Here is an 18,682-nt window from a genome sequence, read left to right as displayed (position 1 = left end):
GGAAAATGTCCTGTGATCGCAACACGCTGCCTGACTGATGATCAGAAGCTCTGAGAAACGGAGCAGGCCAGCCCGCCCCCACCTTGTGGTCTCTTAGTTTGATTCGGGGCCAGGCTGGGATGGGGACACGGAACAGGCGCCCAGAACCTTCCCTTCTTTGTAGTCCCAGTCTAGATCCTAGTCTGTAAGGCCGTCTGCCCTCATAACCTTTCTGAGTAGGTGGACCGGAGCAGGAAGTGAGGTCAGCTCCTCAGCTGCAACCAAAACTGGGTTTCCTAAGGCAGGGCTGTGCTGTGACAAGGCTCCAGACATGCTTGCTGAAGTAGGGGCAGCCACGAGGGAGAGCTGCTTCCTCTCCTCCTCTGATGGCCCTGCTCTTATTGATCTGGCCATCCCGGTCAGTTCTTCTTTAAATGGAACATTTTATTTGTTTGTTTAGTCAGTATATAGAGACAGAAAAATTGAGATGGAAGGGGGATACATACATATGTACAGAGAGAGAGAGAAAAGAGAGAGAGAGAGAGGGAGAGGAAAGGGAGGGAGAGGGAAGGGAGGGAGAGGGAAAGGGAGGGAGAGGGTAAGAGAAAAAGGGGAGAGAAAGGGAGGAAGGGAGGGAAGGATGAGGGAGAGGGAGAGAGAGAGAGAGAGAGAGAGAGACCCTTGCAGCATGGGCTCACCACTTGTGAAGCTTTCCCCGGCAGGTGAGGACCAGGGGCTTGAACCCAGGTCCTTGTTCACGGTAACACATGCGCCCACAGCCAAGTGTGCCACCACCTGGCCCCTATTACGGAAATTGTAACCACTTTCTTACATAAAAGTCTGATGTTTTAGGACTTTATTTTATTATTTATTAGATAGAAACAGAGAAGTTGAAAAGGAAGGGGGAGATAGAGAGGGTGAGAAACAGACTTCAGCACTCATGAAGCTTCCCCCTGCAGGCAGGGACTGGGGGGCTTGAACCTGGGTCTTTGCTCATTGTAAAGTGTGTGCTCAACCAGGTGGGCCAACACCTGGCCTCTGTCTTTCTCTCTCTCCCTCTCTCCCTCTCTCCCCCTCCTATCTCAGTTTCTCTCTTTCCTATCCAATAAAATGGAAAGCATGACCTCCAGGGGCCCTGGGTCCATAGCGCCTGCGGGAGCCCCATCGGCTTTGGACGTCCAGGGGTTCGCTCACCTGGCAGGGCACAGGCTCCCCAGACACGAGCACCCGGCGCCAGCCGAGCCCTGGGCTGCCACATGGAGAGCCGCACAGAGAGCGGGGCCCCCCTCTGACTCTCTGCTCTCTGGGCCCTCCTCCCTGCTCTCTCCCCTCTCTCCTCTCCCCTCCCTCTCCCTCTCCCCCTCCCTCTCCCCCTCTCCCCTCTCCCCTCCCTCTCACCTCCTTCTCTCCCACTCCCTCTCCTTCTCTCCCTCTCCCTCTCCCCTCCCTCTCCCCCTCCTTCTCTCCTCCTCTCCCCCTCCTTCTCCCTCCCTCTCCCTCTCCCTCTCCCTCTCTCCCCCCTCCCCTCGCCCTAACCTTTCTCTCCTTCATCCTGCTCCACTTCTGAGAAAGACAAGAAGTCCTCCAGAAGTGGCGACACTGTTTCAGTGCTGACTCTCATGGAAACTCTGGCAGGAGAGAAGGACAGACCGGAAGGAAGGAAGGAAGATGAACAGTGATGGCACTGATTTTAGCCTCTCTAAGAACAAGTGACCCTAATTCTAGTGCAGGTCCTGAGCAGAGCCCAGGCACCAACGATAAGATCAGCGCGAATGGGACTGCCACTTACGTGATCAGTGTTGACATCTCCTCCCCTCTCCTCTCCTCCCCCTCCCCTCCCCTCCCCTCCCCTCCCCTCCCCTCCCCTCCCCCTCCCCTCCCCTCCCCTCCCCTCCCCTCCCCCTCCCCTCCCCTCTCCTCTCCTCTCCTCTCCTCTCCTCTCCTCTCCTCTTCCTCTCCTCTCCTCTCTTCATCTCTATTTTTAACCAGAGCCCTGCTCTGGTTTATGGTGGTGTGGGGAGATTAAGCTAGGGACTTTAGAACCACCATCCATGGGCTCCCTGGGTGCTGTGCCTGGTGCTGAGAGAGGAGAGACCCCACAGCCTGCCCACCCTCCATGAGCTCCCTGGGTGCTGTGCCTGGTGCTGAGAGAGGAGACACCCCACAGCCCTGCCACCCTCCATGGGCTCCCTGGGTGCTGTGCAGGGTGCTGAGAGAGGAGACACCCCACAGCCCTGCCCCACCCTCCATGGGGCTCCCTGGGTGCTGTGCCTGGTGCTGAGAGAGGAGACACCCCACAGCCCTGCCCACCCTCCATGGGCTCCCTGGGTGCTGTGCCTGGTGCTGAGAGAGGAGAGACCCCACAGCCCTGCCCACCCTCCATGGGGCTCCCTGTGGTGCTGTGCAGGGTGCTGAGAGAGGAGACACCCCACAGCCCTGCCCACCCTCCATGGGCTCCCTGGGTGCTGTGCCTGGTGCTGAGAGAGGAGACACCCCACAGCCCTGCCCACCCTTCATGGGCTCCCTGGGTGCTGTGCAGGGTGCTGAGAGAGGAGACACCCCACAGCCCTGCCCACCCTCCATGGGCTCCCTGGATGCTGTGCCTTGGTGCTGAGAGAGGAGACACCCCCACAGCCCTGCCCACCCTCCATGGGCTCCCTGGGTGCTGTGCCTGGTGCTGAGAGAGGAGACACCCCACAGCCCTGCCCCACCCTCCATGGGCTCCCCTGGGTGCTGTGCAGGGTGCTGAGAGAGGAGAGACCCCACAGCCCTGCCCACCCTCCCATGGGCTCCCTGGGTGCTGTGCAGGGTGCTGAGAGAGGAGAGACCCCACAGCCCTGCCCACCCTCCATGGGCTCCCTGGGTGCTGTGCCTGGTGCTGAGAGAGGAGAGACCCCCACAGTCTGCCCACCCTCCATGGGCTCCCTGGTGTTCCCCATGTGGTGCTGGGTCTCCGCTGTAGGGTTAGAGCTAAGGTTTTGTCCTCTGCCCACTAAGCTACTGCCCACCCCCAGAGGAGGCTTTTGCTTGCTGTCATTGGCATTTGCAGAGTCCATGCTTCCTCGTTGCTCCTGGCTGGGTGTCTGCTCTGCCTTCCCAGGAGGGTCTGTCAGGCTAGTCCTCTTCTCCCTAGAGCCTGTGCCTGTTCACGCCGCCGGGGGTGAAGGAGGGGAAGCCTCGCCTCATCCCCGCAGGGCCCATCGCCAGGGCACCACCATCTCCGCCTATGTGGCCAAGTCCCGCAAGACTCTGCTGGTGGAGGACATTCTGGGGGTAAGAGGCCCCTCTCCTGGGGCGACTCTGCAAGTGGGGGACACAGAGAGGGTACTGTGCAACTGGGGAGGGGGCTCAGCCAGCACAGCAACTGCTCTGCTGTGTGAGCTAGGCCTGGGTTCTAGTCCTGGCTCCCTGGGTGCTGTGCCTGGTGCTGAGAGAGGAGACACCCCACAGCCCTGCCCACCCTCCATGGGCTCCCTGGGTGCTGTGCCTGGTGCTGAGAGAGGAGAGACCCCACAGCCCTGCCCACCCTCCATGGGCTCCCTGGGTGCTGTGCCTGGTGCTGAGAGAGGAGAGACCCCACAGCCCTGCCCACCCTCCATGGGCTCCCTGGGTGCTGTGCCTGGTGCTGAGAGAGGAGAGACCCCATAGCCCTGCCCACCCTCCATGGGCTCCCTGGGTGCTGTGCATGGTGCTGAGAGAGGAGAGACCCCACAGCCCTGCCCACCCTCCATGGGCTCCCTGGGTGCTGTGCAGGGTGCTGAGAGAGGAGAGACCCCACAGCCCTGCCCACCCTCCATAGGCTCCCTGGGTGCTGTGCAGGGTGCTGAGAGAGGAGAGACCCACAGCCCTGCCCACCCTCCATGGGGCTCCCTGGGTGCTGTGCCTGGTGCTGAGAGAGGAGAGACCCCACAGCCCTGCCCACCCTCCATGGGGCTCCCTGGTTGCTGTGCAGGGTGCTGAGAGAGGAGAGACCCCACAGCCCTGCCCACCCTCCATGGGCTCCCTGGGTGCTGTGCAGGGTGCTGAGAGAGGAGAGACCCCACAGCCCTGCCCACCCTCCATGGGCTCCCTGGGTGCTGTGCAGGGTGCTGAGAGAGGAGGGACCCCACAGCCCTGTCCACCCTCCATGGGGCTCCCTGAGTGCTGTGCAGGGTGCTGAGAGAGGAGAGACCCCACAGCCTGCCCACCCTCCATGGGCTCCCTGGGTGCTGTGCAGGGTGCTGAGAGAGGAGAGACCTCACAGCCCTGCCCACCCTCCATGGGGCTCCCTGGGTGCTGTGTCTAGTGCTCCTTCCCCTGTGCTGCTGTGGATAGAACCCAGGGCCTCATACAGGCCAAGGTATGCATGCAGTCTGCTGGGTGAAGTCTCTCCAGTCCCAGTGAGCATTTTTTTTTTTTAAAGATTTTGTTTATTAATGAGCAAGATAGAGAAAGAACCAGACATCAGTCTGGTCCATGTACTGCTGGGGATTGAACTCAGGACCTCATGCTTGAGAGTCTAGTGCCTTAACCACTGTGCCACCTCCCGGACCACCCCAGTGAGCATTTTATGGAGGTCTCTGTGGCCATCCATCACCTTGGCTTCCCGGGGTCCCCGCAGAGCGAGAGCCACAGCGTGGTGGTTCTGCCCTGTGCTCAGACCTTGTCCCTGTGTGGCAGGATGAGCGGTTCCCCAGGGGGACGGGGCTGGAGTCAGGCACCCGCATCCAGTCCGTGCTGTGTCTGCCCATTGTCACGGCCATCGGGGACCTGATCGGCATCCTGGAGCTGTACCGGCACTGGGGCAAAGAAACTTTCTGCCTCAGCCACCAGGAGGTGAGTGTCCTGCCTCAGGGCTCCCCCTCCTCGGCTCTGCGTAGGGAGTGAAGGCTAGTTGGTGGATTGATTGATTGATTGATTGTTTTAGCAGGAATAAACCCAGGGCCTTGCATAGGCACCATGCCACTACTGCGGGTCCTGCCCAGGTCAATTTTTAAATTATCAGTATTTAAAGGGGCCAGGCAGTGGCGCACCTGGTTGAGCACACACATCACAGTGCACAAGGACCCAGGTTCAAGTCCCTGGTCCCTGCAGGTGGGGAAAATTTCATGACTGGTGAAGCAGGGCTGCAGGTGTCTGTCTGTCCCTGTTTCCTCCTCGGTAGCTCCTTCTCAGTTTCTCTCTGTTCTATGAAATACAGTTTTTTAAAAATCTAAAAACAATCTAGGAATCCTGTCTGTTTATAGCTCAGTGACCTCAGCTTCTTTCTCACATGTCTGCTGGTGAGTAGTCACACCTTGTTTTCTGATGTTTAATTTTTAGGTGGCAACAGCTAATCTGGCCTGGGCTTCAGTGGCGATCCATCAAGTGCAGGTGTGTGTGTGGGCATGGTGGGGGCTTGTGGGAACCGGGGTGGGGTGGGGAGCAGCAAGGGCCCGACACTGTATTTGGGACTCTTAGATGCCGTGAAGGTCCTCCTCGTCCTCCTCCTGCTCCTTCCTCTTTGCTGATGCACGGATGGGGCCTCCCAGTTGTATGATTTCACTGCTCTGTGATGACTTTTCCACTGAGAGAGAAATAATGGTTGAGCACACATGTCACCAGGTGTAAGACCTGGGTTCAAGCTCCTGGTCCCACCTGTAGGGGGAAGCTTCACAAGCCATGAAACAGCTGCAAGTGTCTCTCCCTCTCCCTCTCCCTCTCCCTCTCCCTCTCTCCCTCCCTCCCACTTCCCTCTCAATTTCTCTAGTCTTATCCAATTAAATAAAAATGTTATAAAAATAAAGAATCAGAGAGAGAAACAACACACATCCCCACACACCCTCCCCTCCCCCAGTGACGTAGCACTTCACCATTGGTGGTTGGTGAAGCTCCCCCCCCCCGCAGGTGGGGAGTGGGGGCCTGAACCCGGGTCCCTGTGCCTGCTTAGCCTGTGTGTGCTCTTTGCTTCTTCTTCTAGCGTTTGCCCTTCTTCCGTAGCCAGTCAACAGCGTCAGGTTGAGCCTGATGTCAAGTTTCGAGACCTCCTTTGAATCTGGAGAGGTGGCAATCGTTGACTATGTGGGTCATAGTCTGTCTGTGGCCGCAGGGGCAGTTCGGGTCGTCTCTGGCTCCCCAGCGATGGAACATAGCGGCGCACCGGCCATGGCCTGTTCGATAGCGATTGAGGAGGGCCCAATCATAACGTGCTAGGTCAAAGCCGGGTTGACGCTCACAGGGGTCTGTGATGAGGTGTTTGTTCTTGACCTCAGCTGACTGCCAGCTCTGTTTCCAAGAGTCTGGAACAGAGAAGTTCAGTGTAGGCGTAGGGGACCAGATTGGGTGACGAGACGTCAAGCGTTGGACAGGGTGGGCGAAGATATCCGCGTATATTGGCAGGTCCGGTTGAGCGTAGACGTGGGAAATGAACTTAGATGATGCCGCATCCCGACGAATATCTGGCGGGGCGATGTTGCTAAGAACTGGCAGCCATGGAACCAGGGTGGAACGGATGGTTCCAGAAATTATCCTCATGGAGGAATATAGTTTGGAATCGACCAAGTGGACATGGGGGCTACGGAACCATACTGGGGCACAGTATTCTGCAGTGGAATAGCATAATGCCAGAGATGATGATCTGCTCTTTGCTGAGCAGAAACCACTCTCCACTAACAGTCGCTTCTTCCCCCGGCAGGTGTGCAGGGGCCTCGCCAAGCAGACGGAGCTGAACGACTTTCTACTCGACGTGTCTAAGTAAGCGTCCCTCTGCCGGGACCTTGGGGTCTGCGGGGTGCTGTCTGCGGATGGGTGGATTCCGGGCCTGGCTGTCACCAGCACCCACTTCACACTCGAGGGGTGGAGGCGCACGTGCGTGGTGTGGCCTGCAAATCGCCATGTGCCTCCTGTGCAGACCCGCTGTCTCTCCGGCGGGGAGACCTGCAGCAGCCTGCAGACGTTCCCTCTCACAAAGGCCTCGCTGGCAGTTTCCACACACGTTGGGCTCTCTGAGTTGCTGTTTCAGTCTCTCAGGTGTCGTGGCTCAGATGACAATTTTTGAGGAAAAGGTCCACTTCTCTTTTTCTTTTTTAAAAAATATTTTTATTTATTTATCGTTGGATAGAGACTGGTGAAGCTTCCCCCCTGCAGGTGGGGACCAGGGACTTGAACCTGTATCCTTGTGCGCTGTAATGTGAGTGCTTGACCAGGTGCGCCACCACCTGGCCCTTCTCTCTTTTTTCTTTTAATTTTTTTTCTTTGTTTCCAGGGTTATCACTGGGTCTAGGTGTCTGCACTAGGAATCCACTGCTCCTGGAGGCCGTTTCCCCCATTTTAAAAAACTGGATAGGACAGAGAGAAATTAAGAGGGGGGAGATAGAGAGGGAGAGAGAAAGACCTGCTTCACCGCTTGTGAAGTGACTCCCCTGCAGGTGGGGAGCCGGGGGCTCGAACCCGGGATCCTTGCGCCAGTCCTTGCGCTTTGTACTATGTGAGTTTAACCCACTGCACTACCACCTGCCCCCCAACATGATTTTTATTATCTTTATTTACTTATTGGATAGAGAAATCAAGAGGGAAAGGGGATAGAGAGAGAGACAGAGAGACACCTGCAGCCCCGCTTCCCCACTTGTAAAACTTTCCCCCTGCAGCTGGGAGCTGGGGGCTTGAACCCCGGGTCCTTGAGCCCTGTGTCATGTGCTCAACCAGATGTGCCACCACCCAGCCCCCACAGTTGCACTTGTCTAAAGTTTGCGCTGGGAGCTCTGCCTTCTGCGGGCTGTGGGGGCAGCTCAGGCTGTTGATTCAGTCTGGGGGCGTGGTGGCTGTGCCCCTGCCGGGAGGCTCCCTCACCTCTGGTGACACAGTGATCACGGACATGGGTCACGGCTGGGTCCCTTCCTTGGGCCGTCACAGTAGCTGTGACACACTGCCTCAGGGACGTGGGACACCACTGCTCCTCAGCGAGGGAGATGCGTCTGTGGTCCTTCTGTGGTCCTTTCCCAAGTCCCACCACCGCCCTGGCCCCAGACCACTCTCTCTGGCCGAGGGGCTTAATCCCGGCCCTTCTAGCCTTTGCCTTCTGGCCAGTAAGCTCCCTCAGAGAGAGTGGTCTGGGGCCAGGGCGGTGGTGCACCCAGTTGAGCACACATAGTACTATGCACAAGGTACACACAGTGACCCAGGTTCAATCCCCTGCTCCCCACCCGTGGGGGGAAGTTTCACGAGAGGCGAAGCAGGTCTTCAGGTGTCTATCTTTCTCTCCTTCCCTCTCAATTTCTCTCTGTCCTATCAGATGAAAAGGAAAGCGGGGGGAAAGCCACCAGAAGTTAGGGATTCATAGTGCCTACACCAAGCCCCAGTGACTGGAGGCGAGAGGGGGAGAGAGAGAGAGAGAGAGAGAGAGAGGGGAGGAGAGCTGAACTCAGTGGTCCACATTCAGCACGGTCATCTGGGTAAGAGTGAAGCCTGTCTCTGCTTCAGGCTTGCCAGGGACTGGGTCCGATACGAAGGCAGATGTGGCTTCCCAGTGAGGGCTGGAGCGAGACTAAGCGCCATGGTTAACGGATCCAGGGTCCCGGACAGAAGTGGAGAAGTCAGAAGGGGAAACTCTAAGCAGAACGTGGGCTGGGTTTGGTGTCTTGCACCAAAGTCAAGGACCCTGCGGTGTGTGTGGGGCGGGGAGTGTTCAGGTCCTGGTGCTGACGGTGGAGGAGGGCCTAGGTGGGGGGTTAGGTGTGGAAAACGGAGAAATGTTACACGTGGGTTCCAACGACTGTATTTTACTGTCAACTATAAAACCCTCAATAAAGGGGGAAAATGATCCGTGATGGTCCAGAATCAGCAGAGTGGTAAATAAATAAAAATGACCAGAGCAAGTGGGATGGTAAAGACACAGTGACCGTCACCGCAGGGCTCTGCACACAGCTTGCTGCTGGCCCCAGGGCTGGCGATGCAGGTTGAGGGGGGGTGACGCTGGCTCTGGGGTGCAGCTGGGCCTCGGGTGGCACTGCATGGCGGGGTCACTGAGGACTGTGCTTCTTGCACCTACAGCATCACAGAGAAGTCACACACAGACAGGAAGTGCAAGGGCATTGCTGGTGACTGAGCCCTGTTGCTGGGTGTCAGCTGCAGGCAGTACCTGGCCGGTGGCGCCACCTCAGGGGACATTCTCTGTGCCTCCCGGCCCTCGGCCCTCAGGCTCACGTCTCATCACACACACACACACACACACACACCACGCACCTCGGAATCAGGCCCCGGCGTGCAGGGCGGCGTGTGTGTGGTTCTCACATGTCACTGTCATCAGAACACACATTCTCTTATTTAAAAAAATATCACCATCTTTCTTTATGTATTGGATAGAGAGAGCCAGCAGGACATCGAGAGAGAAGGGGATGACAGAGAAAGAGAGAGAGAGAGAGAGAGAGAGGGAGAGAGAGAGGGGGAGAGAGAGAGGGACTCCCAGCAGCCCTGATTCACTGCTAGCAAAGCTTTCCCCCTGCAGGTGGGGAGTGAGGGCTTGAACCCAGGCCCTTGTGTGCTGTGATGTGTGTGCCCAGCCAGGGGCGCCATCGCCCGGCCCCAGAGCATGCACTCTGTTTGCTTCTCTGTCATGCTGCTTTCTTGACAAAGTGCAGTGTGACTTTCCACTTTCACAGGGATCTCTGTTATTCAGCTCTACCAATGATGTTTAGCAAATTTAAATATGTTTATTTCAGGACCCAGAGGGGTCGCACCCCTTAGGTGCACACGGTACAGTGTTTGAGCCCTAGCTCCCCACCTGCAGGGGGGAAGCTTCACAGGTGGTGAAGCAGGGCTGCACGTGTCTCTCTGTCTCTCTATCTCCCTCTCCCTCTCAATTCCTCTCTATATTATTTATATATTACTATTATTATCACTATTATTATTGCCACCAGGGTTATTGCTGGGACTCAGTGCCTGCATTACAAATCCGTTGCTCCTGGTGGCCATTTTTCCTTTTTTTTTTTTCTTTCTTTCTTTCTAATTTTATTTGACAGGAGAGGGAGAAATTGAGAGAGGAGGGGAGGGAGAGACAGGGAGATACCTGCAGACCTGCTCACCTCTCATGAAGTGTTTCCTCTGCAGGTGGGGAGCAGGGGCTCAAACACAGGCTGTTATACACTGTGCTATGTGCCCTTCAGTGGGTGCGCCGCTGCCTGGGCCCTCAGTTTCTCTCCATCCTATCCAACAAAATAGAAAGAAAGGAAACAAAAGAGAGAAAAGAGTAATGGCAGCCGGGAGCAGTGGCTTTATAGCACTAGCACTGAACCCCAGCAATAATCCTGGTGGCAATGAAAAAAATCTACATTTCATTTCCATTATTCATGAAAATATCAACTCTGCTGGACTCAACTTTATTCCTTTGTAGTTGGCAGGCCTCACTGTACCCACTGAGCCACCCTGACAGTTCCGTTTCCGTCCAGGTTTTAGTTAAATGTCGCAAGCCACCTTTCAGCGCTGGCGCCTACTTATACAGCAACCGAGGACAGGTCCCTCTGCAATCAGCTTAGTAGTCAGATCAACAGTAACACACTTGCTCTCATGTCTTTAAAAATCTGTGTTGTTGGCTGTTTCCACAGCAGAACAAACATCAAACAACTTGTGAGATCGGTGACTCTTACATCTGAGCAGCAGCTGGGAAATGTATTCAAACTTGAAGATGTTCTGTGTTCGAAAAAAGGTCACTGACAGATTCTTATGTTCTTTTTTTTTTCCAGAACATATTTTGATAACATAGTCGCAATAGATTCTCTACTTGAACACATAATGGTAGGTCCTGGCTATTTCTTAACGCTGCTTTATTGAGTCTTTTGGTTGATGTATATTCCGATATTTCTTGGAAGATTTCAGTGTGCACCGTAAGAAGTGTTTTTTGTTTTTATTAGTGATTTAGTAATGATGAACAAGACTGTAAGATCACAGGGACACAATTCCACACAGCTCCCACCACCAGAGCTCCCTGTCCCATCCCCTCCACTGGAAGCTTCCCTGTTGTTTATTCCTCTGGGATGATGGACCCAGATTTTCTATGGGGAGCAGAAGGTGGGAGTTCTGGCTTCTGCCATTGCTTCTCTGCTGGACATGGGTGTTGGCAGGTGGATCCACACCCCCAGCCTGTGTCTGTCTGTCCCTAGTGGGTCAGGGCTCTGGGGAGGGGAGGCTCCAGGACACAGGCGTGAGGCCGTCTGCCCGGGGAGGTCAGGTTGGCGTCACGGCAGCATCTGCAACATGGTGGCCTTTAGCTTCCCTCTGTCCGGTTCAGCTCCCTTCTGCCAGTTTATAGCTGGGTCATCGTTTCCCACCTTGGACTCTTTTTGTCCCTCCTCTGTGGTTTCTCTCCTACTGGCCTGGAAGTCCTGCTTCCACTTAGAATGGCCAGGATCTGAGGTTGTGTTTGTTTGTTTGTTTGTTTGTCTGTGTGTATGTTTGTTTGAGAAGGGTCAGCCTACGTGCAGGGACCCAGGTGGGAGCTTCCACTCCCCACCCGCAGGGGGACGCCTCATGAGTGGTGATGCAGGTGTCTCTCTCACTCTCTCCCTCTCTTATCTCCCTTTCCTTCTCAATTTCTCCCTGTCCTGTCTAATTAAATAAATGAATAAATAATGGCCGTTGGAAGCAGTGGATTTGCAGTGCTGGTACCAAGCCCTAGTGATAATGATAACCCTAGTGGCAATAACACACACACACACACACACACACACACACACACACGCAAAACAAAACAAAAAAACCTGAAAACCCTGCTGTTGGGGCTGGGTGGTGTGCCTGATGAAGTGCACACTTGATAATGTTGTTGGATCAGGGTTCAAGCCCTCGGTCCCCACCTGCAGTGGGGGGGTTCATAGTCAGTGAAGCGGGCCTGTGGTGTCTCTCCGTGTCTCTCCAGCTCTCTCTGCACATACCCTCCCAGTGTCTCTTCGTCCCGTCAGAGGGACATGGTAAGAGAGAAGGAAAGCCTTTCCTGCCTGGGCCGTCCTTTATTTCAGGAATAAGATAAGCAGATGAACAGAGGAATTCTCCTGGTTTGCCTTGCTTACTTGCTAACGCCCTGGGCTCCTTTGCACACAGTCAGATCCCTTAGGTCAGTGTTTACTGTCTTCACGACGCACGTGCCACTGCTTGGATAAAACTTACGTGCACAGTCTGTGGCTCCCGCTAGCGGTTTCTGGGCTCGTCATTCTTGGGTGAGTGTGTGTGTGTGTGAGTGTGTGTGTGTGAGTGAATGTGTGTGTGTGTGTGTGTGTGTGAGTGAATGTGTGTGTGTGTGTGTGAGTGAATGTGAGTGAATGTGTGTTTGAGTGTATGTGAGTGTGTGTGTGTGTATATATTTGTGTGTGTGAGTGAATGTATGTGTGTGTGTGTGTGTGTGAGTGAATGTGTATGTATATTTGTGTGTGTGAGTGAATGTATGTGTGTGTGTGAGTGAATGTATGTGTGTGAGTGTGTGTGTGAGTGAATGTGTGTGTATATTTGTGTGAGTGTGAATGTATGTGAATGTGTGTGTGTGTGTGTGTGAGTCTATGTGTGTGTGAGTGTGTGTGTGAGTCTGAGTGTGTGTGAATGTGTGTGTATGTGTGAGTGTGAGTATGTGTGTGAGTGTGTGTGTGTATGTGTGAGTGTATGTGTGGTGAGTATGTGTGTGAGTGTGTGTGAGTGAATTTGTGTATATTTGTATGAGTGTGAATGTATGTGTTTGTGTGTGTGTGTGAGTCTATGTTGAGTGTGTGTGAATGTGTGTGAGTGTGTGTGAGTCTATGTGAGTGTGTGAGTGTGTGTGTGTGTGCTTGTGTTTATCTGAAATGTTTATTTTGTGTGTGCTCCTGTGTTTTTGTAAATTTATTTGCTTATTTTTGCTTGAGCACATTTTAAGCAAAGTAACACAAGGATACTAATTTACTGAGTACTCTGGGGATTCTTTTTGTGTTTGTGCTTAGATAATTTATCCTTGAATGTTTTATTGGGGAGGGAAAGACCTGCAGACGGTTGTAAGTCAGCACATCTTTCTTCTTGTTGGGCTTACAGGACAGCTGTTGGCACCTGGGCACACTTTCTCATCTACCGAGCACTCGCCCTGCAGCCCAGGTCCACCTCCCTCCTGTCAGGCACCAGGACCCCAAGGACCCTCCTCCACCCCCTCCCTGCTCTCCCTCCCTCAAGCCCTTTACTTTGGCTCAACAAACCACACCTGGTGTTTTTACTTGGTGCTTCCCCTTCTGTTCTGATGTCTCCACTTCTGTCCATGAGTGAGACCATCCCATCTTCATCCTTCTCTTGCTGGCTGATCTCACTTCACAGGATGCCTTCAAGCTCCATCCAAAAGGAGGGGAAGAAGGTGACTTCATCTTCACGGCTGAGTAGTATTCCCTTGTGTATCTAGACCACAACTTGCTCAGCCACTCATCTGTTGTTGGACACCTGGGCTGCTTCCAGGTTTTGGCTGTTACAAATTGTGCTGCTGTGAACACAGGTGTGCACAGATCTCTCTAGACAGGTGTGTTTGGTTTTTTAGGATCTGTCACCAGGAGAGGAACTGCAGGGTCACAGGGCAGGTCCACTTCCAGACTTCTGAGAGTCTCCAGACTGCTCTCCACAGGGGCTGGACCACTGACACTCCCACCAGCAGTGCAGGAGGCTCCTTCGTCCCCACAGCCTCTCCAGCAGTTGGTGTTGCTGTTGTTTCTGATGTGTGATGTTCTCACGGGGAAGTGGGGTCTCATTGTTGTCTTTATTTGCATTTCTCTGACAGTCAATGGCTTGCAGCATTTTTTCATGTCCGTTGGTCTTTTGGATCTCTTGTTTTTTGAATATTCTTACCATATCCTCTCCTCACTTTTGGGTGGGATTTGTTGTTGCTGAGCTTGATGAGTTTTTTTTTTTTTTTTGGTATATTTTGGTTATTAGCTTTTTGTCTGATGTATCTCATAAAAATATCTCCCATTTGATAAGGGGTCGCTTTTAGGGTAGTGGTTTCTTTTGCTTAAAAGCAGCAGCTTTTTAATTGGATGTAGTCCCACTGGCTTCGTAATGTTCTTGTTTTCCTTGTAAATGCTTTGGGTTATTTTTATTTGCCTTATATTTGGGTGTGGATTTGAATTGATCAAGAATTTTAGGGACTGTTATTTCAATCAAAGGCTTAATATTTGGAGAGAAGAAAAGTTTCATGCCACACTGAACGTGAAGCCTTTCTCACCTGAAATTACTGTCCAGTTTGATCTGTCTGGTTTTCCAGCCCGTGTAATGACTTAGTAACCAAACTTTTATCCTTTCCGATATGTGTACTCCAGAACTTTTTCCCATCTAATTGTGTGGCAGTGATTGTGAGAATGTGTCTGTTTTGTCCTTAACTTAATGCTTTAACCCTAATGCAAACAATTATGATGCAAACTGGTGCTTTTAGGAAAATGATTTTAAGTCTTACGTTAGCAAGAATGTTGGCTAAATTTCATCAGACACATTTTTGACAGCATGGAAATAATTACTTGACTTTTTTTCTTTTGTCCTGTTGTATGAATTGTGATAGTTGACAGTGTGATACCGAGTGGTTCTGGAAACAGTGTATTCAAAATCCTATAGCATCCCTGAAGCCATCCTTGTTTAGTTTATTAATGTTTTTAATTGCTCTGTCTGCTGTGTTTAAGGTGTATTAGTCAATACTTTGCTTTTTCATGATATCTTTGTCTATTTTCATTTCAACATGACAGAAATTGTAAAAAAAAATTGGAGTTTTTTTTCTTTCAGAATGTAGAATAGTTTGAACTGGATAAGAGGTTATTTGTTGATTAGTCTTGTAATTCATGTTTAGGATCATTTGAACTGATTCTTTTATGCGTTGAAATCTGACAGTTTTTTTCAGTTGTTCCTCTATGTTAAAAAATTTCAGGTCTTCTAAAGGCATTTATTTTTCTAGACTAGTGTCTCTTTAGTCCATGTTTCTATCATGAACACAAATGGATCGGGATGGTGGCCAGTTGTAGTGGCTCTGTTTTCTCAGGTGTCACCTTATTTGAAGCCATTCTTCTCCAGCCTGTGTGCCTTTGAGCCCTTGCTCCTGCCTGATTGCTCTGGCAAGAACTTCCAACGCTGTGTCGAGTAGTGATGGTGAGAGTGGGCAGCCCTGTCTAGTCCCTGACCTGAGGGAAAGGCTTCCAGTTTTTCACCACTGAGAATGATGTTGGATGTACGTTTTCTGTATGTGGACTCCACTATCTTGAGGATTTTTTTTTTTTTTTTTTGCCTCCAGGGTTATCTCTGGAGTTCTGTGCCGGCACTTCAAATCCACTGCTGCTGGAGGCCTGTTCCCCCATTTTTTAATTTTTATTGGCTAGGACAGAGAGAAACGGAGAGAGGAGGGGAAGACAGAGAGGGGGAGAGAAAGACAGACACCTGCAGACCTGCTTCACCATCTGTGAAGCGACTCCCCTGCAGGTGGGGAGCCGGGGGCTCAAACCCGGATCCTTGTGCCCCTTCCTACTATGTGCGCTTAACCTCCTGTGCTACCACCTGGTCCCCTGCGATTACTCTTTTGTTACAGGATTACTGTCTATTGTTCCCACCACACCCTCCACCAGAGCTCTGTGTTCCCACCCTCCCACCTCCCAAAGAGAACCCCTAGGGTTCTCACAAGTCTTAAGAGACAGTTTGCTGGCTTCTGTTTTGTTCGGATTTTTTTTTTTTTTTTTTGGCAGGTTTACGTGAATCAGATCTCTAGATTTCATATATGAGTGAAACCATCCACTCACTGTCTTTCATCTCATGACTTACTTTCTAAGCATCATCACCTTGAGTTCCATCCATTTTGTCCCAAACGACACAATTCCATCTTCGTGTTTTTTTTGGATTGCAGAGTGATATTCCGGGGAATGTGTGTCCCAGTCACCTGCGGACAGGCATCCAGGCTGTGTCCACTCTTGGGCTGAATAACGTGGCTGTGAACACGGGGCTGCATGTGTTCCTTTTCGTTAGTGTTTCATTGTCCTGTGGATCAGTGCCAGAGAGCGGGATTGCTAGACCACGAGGCCTCCGAGCTGGCTCTCAGGGTGTTGAGATGCACAGGCTTCGGGTCCTGGTGCAGCCAAATCAGTCAGTCAGTCAGTCAGTCAGTCAGTCAGTCAGTCAGTGAGAATCAACCTGGCCCAGCTGCCGCTGGTGCCCGTCCAGCCGGGAAGTCTGACTCTGCCTCTCTCCTCTGTCTCGTTCATTCCTAGATATATGCAAAAAACCTTGTGAACGCCGACCGCTGTGCCCTCTTCCAGGTGGACCACAAGAACAAGGAGCTGTACTCGGACCTCTTCGACATCGGGGAGGAGAAGGAAGGCAGACCCGTCTTCAAGAAGACCAAAGAGATCAGGTAGGGCCTCGGACCCAGGCCACCTGGGCCGTCCCGGCTCACACGGGCTGTTCCGGGCTGGACCCTCCTCCTAAAGGCAGAGCTAGGGCTTCTGGGGGCTCGAGCGGCCTGCAGGTGCCAGGGTGAGCCGGACAGGCTGTCGCTGGCTGGTGGAGGCTGGGTCGCCCAGTGGTCACTGCCTGGACACAGCTGGGAAGTACTGTCGCTGAGACCCCCAGAGTTATGGTGATCCCACCACATGTTGAGAGTTGGCTGTCTCTCTTCTCTCTCTCTGTTTCTTTCTCTTTCTCTCTCCTCTCTCTCTCTTCTCTTCTCTCTCTTTTTCCTCTTTCTCCTCTTTATCTCATCTCTCCTCTCCCCTCTTCTCTCTTCCTTTCTTCTCTGTCTTTTCTCTCTTTCTCTCTCCTCTCTCCTCTCTCTCTTCTCTCTCTCTCCTCTCTCTTCTTTCTTCTCTCTTCTCTCCCCCCGCTTTCTGCATCTGAGTCTGGCCGGCTCTCCCTGCAAAGTGCTCGGCGTACACTGGTCCTTGCAGCCTCCTGGAAGCACAGGGGCCCTGGCTGGTCAGCACCCTTGGGAGCCTGTCACACCAGAGAGACCCCGAGATGGAGGCACAAAGGCTGTGGCCTGGGGCCCAAGTCCGGCCACTGCAGGTGGCGGAATGGGACTGTGACGCGTCCCCTCTCCTCCTCTCCCTCTCTTCTCTCTTTTTCCCATTTCTCTTTTTTTTTTCCTCTTTCCTCACCTCCATATCTCTTCTCCTCCCTCTTTCCTCTCTCTCTTCCCTCTCTCCTCCTCTCTCTCCCCTCCCCATTCTCTCTCTCTTTCTTCCTCCCCCTCTATCCTTTCCCCCGCCTTCCCCATTTATCTCCTCCCCCTTCTCTCTCTCTCTCCCTCTCTCTCTCTCCCCCCCCCCCTTTCTCATCGAATATGTAAAGAATTTTTACAATCAAGCAAAGGAGAAGTCTCAGTGGTGGAGTCCCATGTGCAAGGTCCTGATCTTATCTCCCTCCTCAGACTCAGAGAAAAGACAATTCACATCACAGCAAACGCCCTTGTAATGAAAAGATTCGTACTTTGTGAGCTGAATGTGAATTGCAGTCACGTGATGGCTGGGAGCTAATGTGGAAGAATGATCTTTTTACTTTCAGTCTGGACCCAGTATGTTTTTTTCCTACCTTGTAAATTATATCTTGAAATTCTCAGGTGAGCACCGGTGGCACACCCAGGCAAGACACATATCTGCATGCTCAAGGCCCTGGGTTCAAGCCCCCGGCCCCCACTTGTGTGGGGAGCTTCACGAGTGGTGAAACAGGTCTGCAGGTGTCCCTCTCCCTCTTTTTTTTTTTTTTTTGCTTGTCTTTGATATTTCTATTATCTTTATTTATTGGACAGAGAGCCTTAAATTGAGAGGGAAGGGGGCTATAGAGAGGGACAGAGAACCCAGGTCCTTGTACATCGTGACATGTGCGCTTAACCAGGTGCGCCACCACCTGGCCCCCGTCTCCCTCCCTCTCTATCACCCCCCCTCTCAATTTCTCTGTCTTATCAAAGAAAAACATCAGAAAAGAAAAAAAAAAACTAAAAGGAGAGGTAGTCTCATAGTACAGGCGCTGGGCCCAAGACCTTTCTCCTTCTCTTAATCCCCATGAGGGGCAGGGGTTAGAGTGGGGGGGGGGGGGCGGGCGGAGGAAGTCAAGGCCTGTGTCCCAGCAGGAAGCGCTTCCTGCAGCAGCCAGGACACATGGGTCCGGAAGGATGTTAGGAAGGACATTAGGAAGGACACCTCAGGGGCTCAGGGGCTCAGGGCTCAGGACTCGGGATCAGGGCTCAGGGCTCAGGGGCTCAGGGCTCAGGACTCAGGGCTCAGGGACTCAGGGGCTCAGGACTTAGGGGCTCAGGGCTCAGGGGCTCAGGGGCTCAGGGCTCAGGGCTCAGGGCTCAGGACTCAGGGGCTCAGGGGCTCAGGGGCTCAGGGCTCAGGGGCTCAGGGCTCAGGGCTCAGGGTTCAGGGCTCAGGACTTAGGGGCTCAGGGGCTCAGGACTCAGGGGCTCAGGGGCTCAGGGGCTCAGGACTTAGGGGCTCAGGGCTCAGGGCTCAGGGCTCAGGGCTCAGGGCTCAGGGCTCAGGACTCAGGACTCAGGGGCTCAGGGCTCAGGGGCTCAGGGGCTCAGGGCTCAGGGGCTCAGGACTCAGGACTCAGGGGCTCAGGGCTCAGGGCTCAGGACTCAGGGGCTCAGGGGCTCAGGGGCTCAGGGCTCAGGGGCTCAGGGCTCAGGGCTCAGGGTTCAGGGCTCAGGACTTAGGGGCTCAGGGGCTCAGGACTCAGGGGCTCAGGGCTCAGGGCTCAGGGCTCAGGACTCAGGGGCTCAGGGGCTCAG

At 53.3% G+C, this 18,682-nt stretch overlaps 1 protein-coding gene across 3 annotated transcripts in view; it reads left to right on the top strand.

The window, feature by feature from the left end:
* The first annotated feature begins 2,949 nt into the window (after positions 1-2,949).
* The window catches only part of LOC103127019 (cAMP and cAMP-inhibited cGMP 3',5'-cyclic phosphodiesterase 10A), a 50,625-nt gene continuing 34,892 nt past the window's right edge, over positions 2,950-18,682 (top strand). Inside the window, exons 1-6 of one of the 3 annotated variants that reach the window (XM_060184519.1) lie at positions 2,950-3,252; positions 4,639-4,794; positions 5,281-5,331; positions 6,632-6,690; positions 10,674-10,725; positions 16,209-16,303. In XM_060184519.1, coding sequence (XP_060040502.1) covers positions 3,034-3,252; positions 4,639-4,794; positions 5,281-5,331; positions 6,632-6,690; positions 10,674-10,725; positions 16,209-16,303 — 632 coding nt within the window. In that variant the 5' untranslated portion in view covers positions 2,950-3,033. Of the gene's footprint in view, positions 3,253-4,638; positions 4,795-5,280; positions 5,332-6,631; positions 6,691-10,673; positions 10,726-16,160; positions 16,304-18,682 lie in introns of all 3 variants that reach the window. The other 2 variants (XM_060184520.1, XM_060184518.1) reach the window with 2 other exon arrangements.

Source organism: Erinaceus europaeus, unplaced genomic scaffold, assembly GCF_950295315.1.
Source record: "Erinaceus europaeus unplaced genomic scaffold, mEriEur2.1 scaffold_511, whole genome shotgun sequence".
Lineage (NCBI taxonomy): Eukaryota > Metazoa > Chordata > Mammalia > Eulipotyphla > Erinaceidae > Erinaceus > Erinaceus europaeus.
Note: the sequence above shows the minus strand (reverse complement) of the source record. Positions and strands in the feature narration are given on the sequence as shown.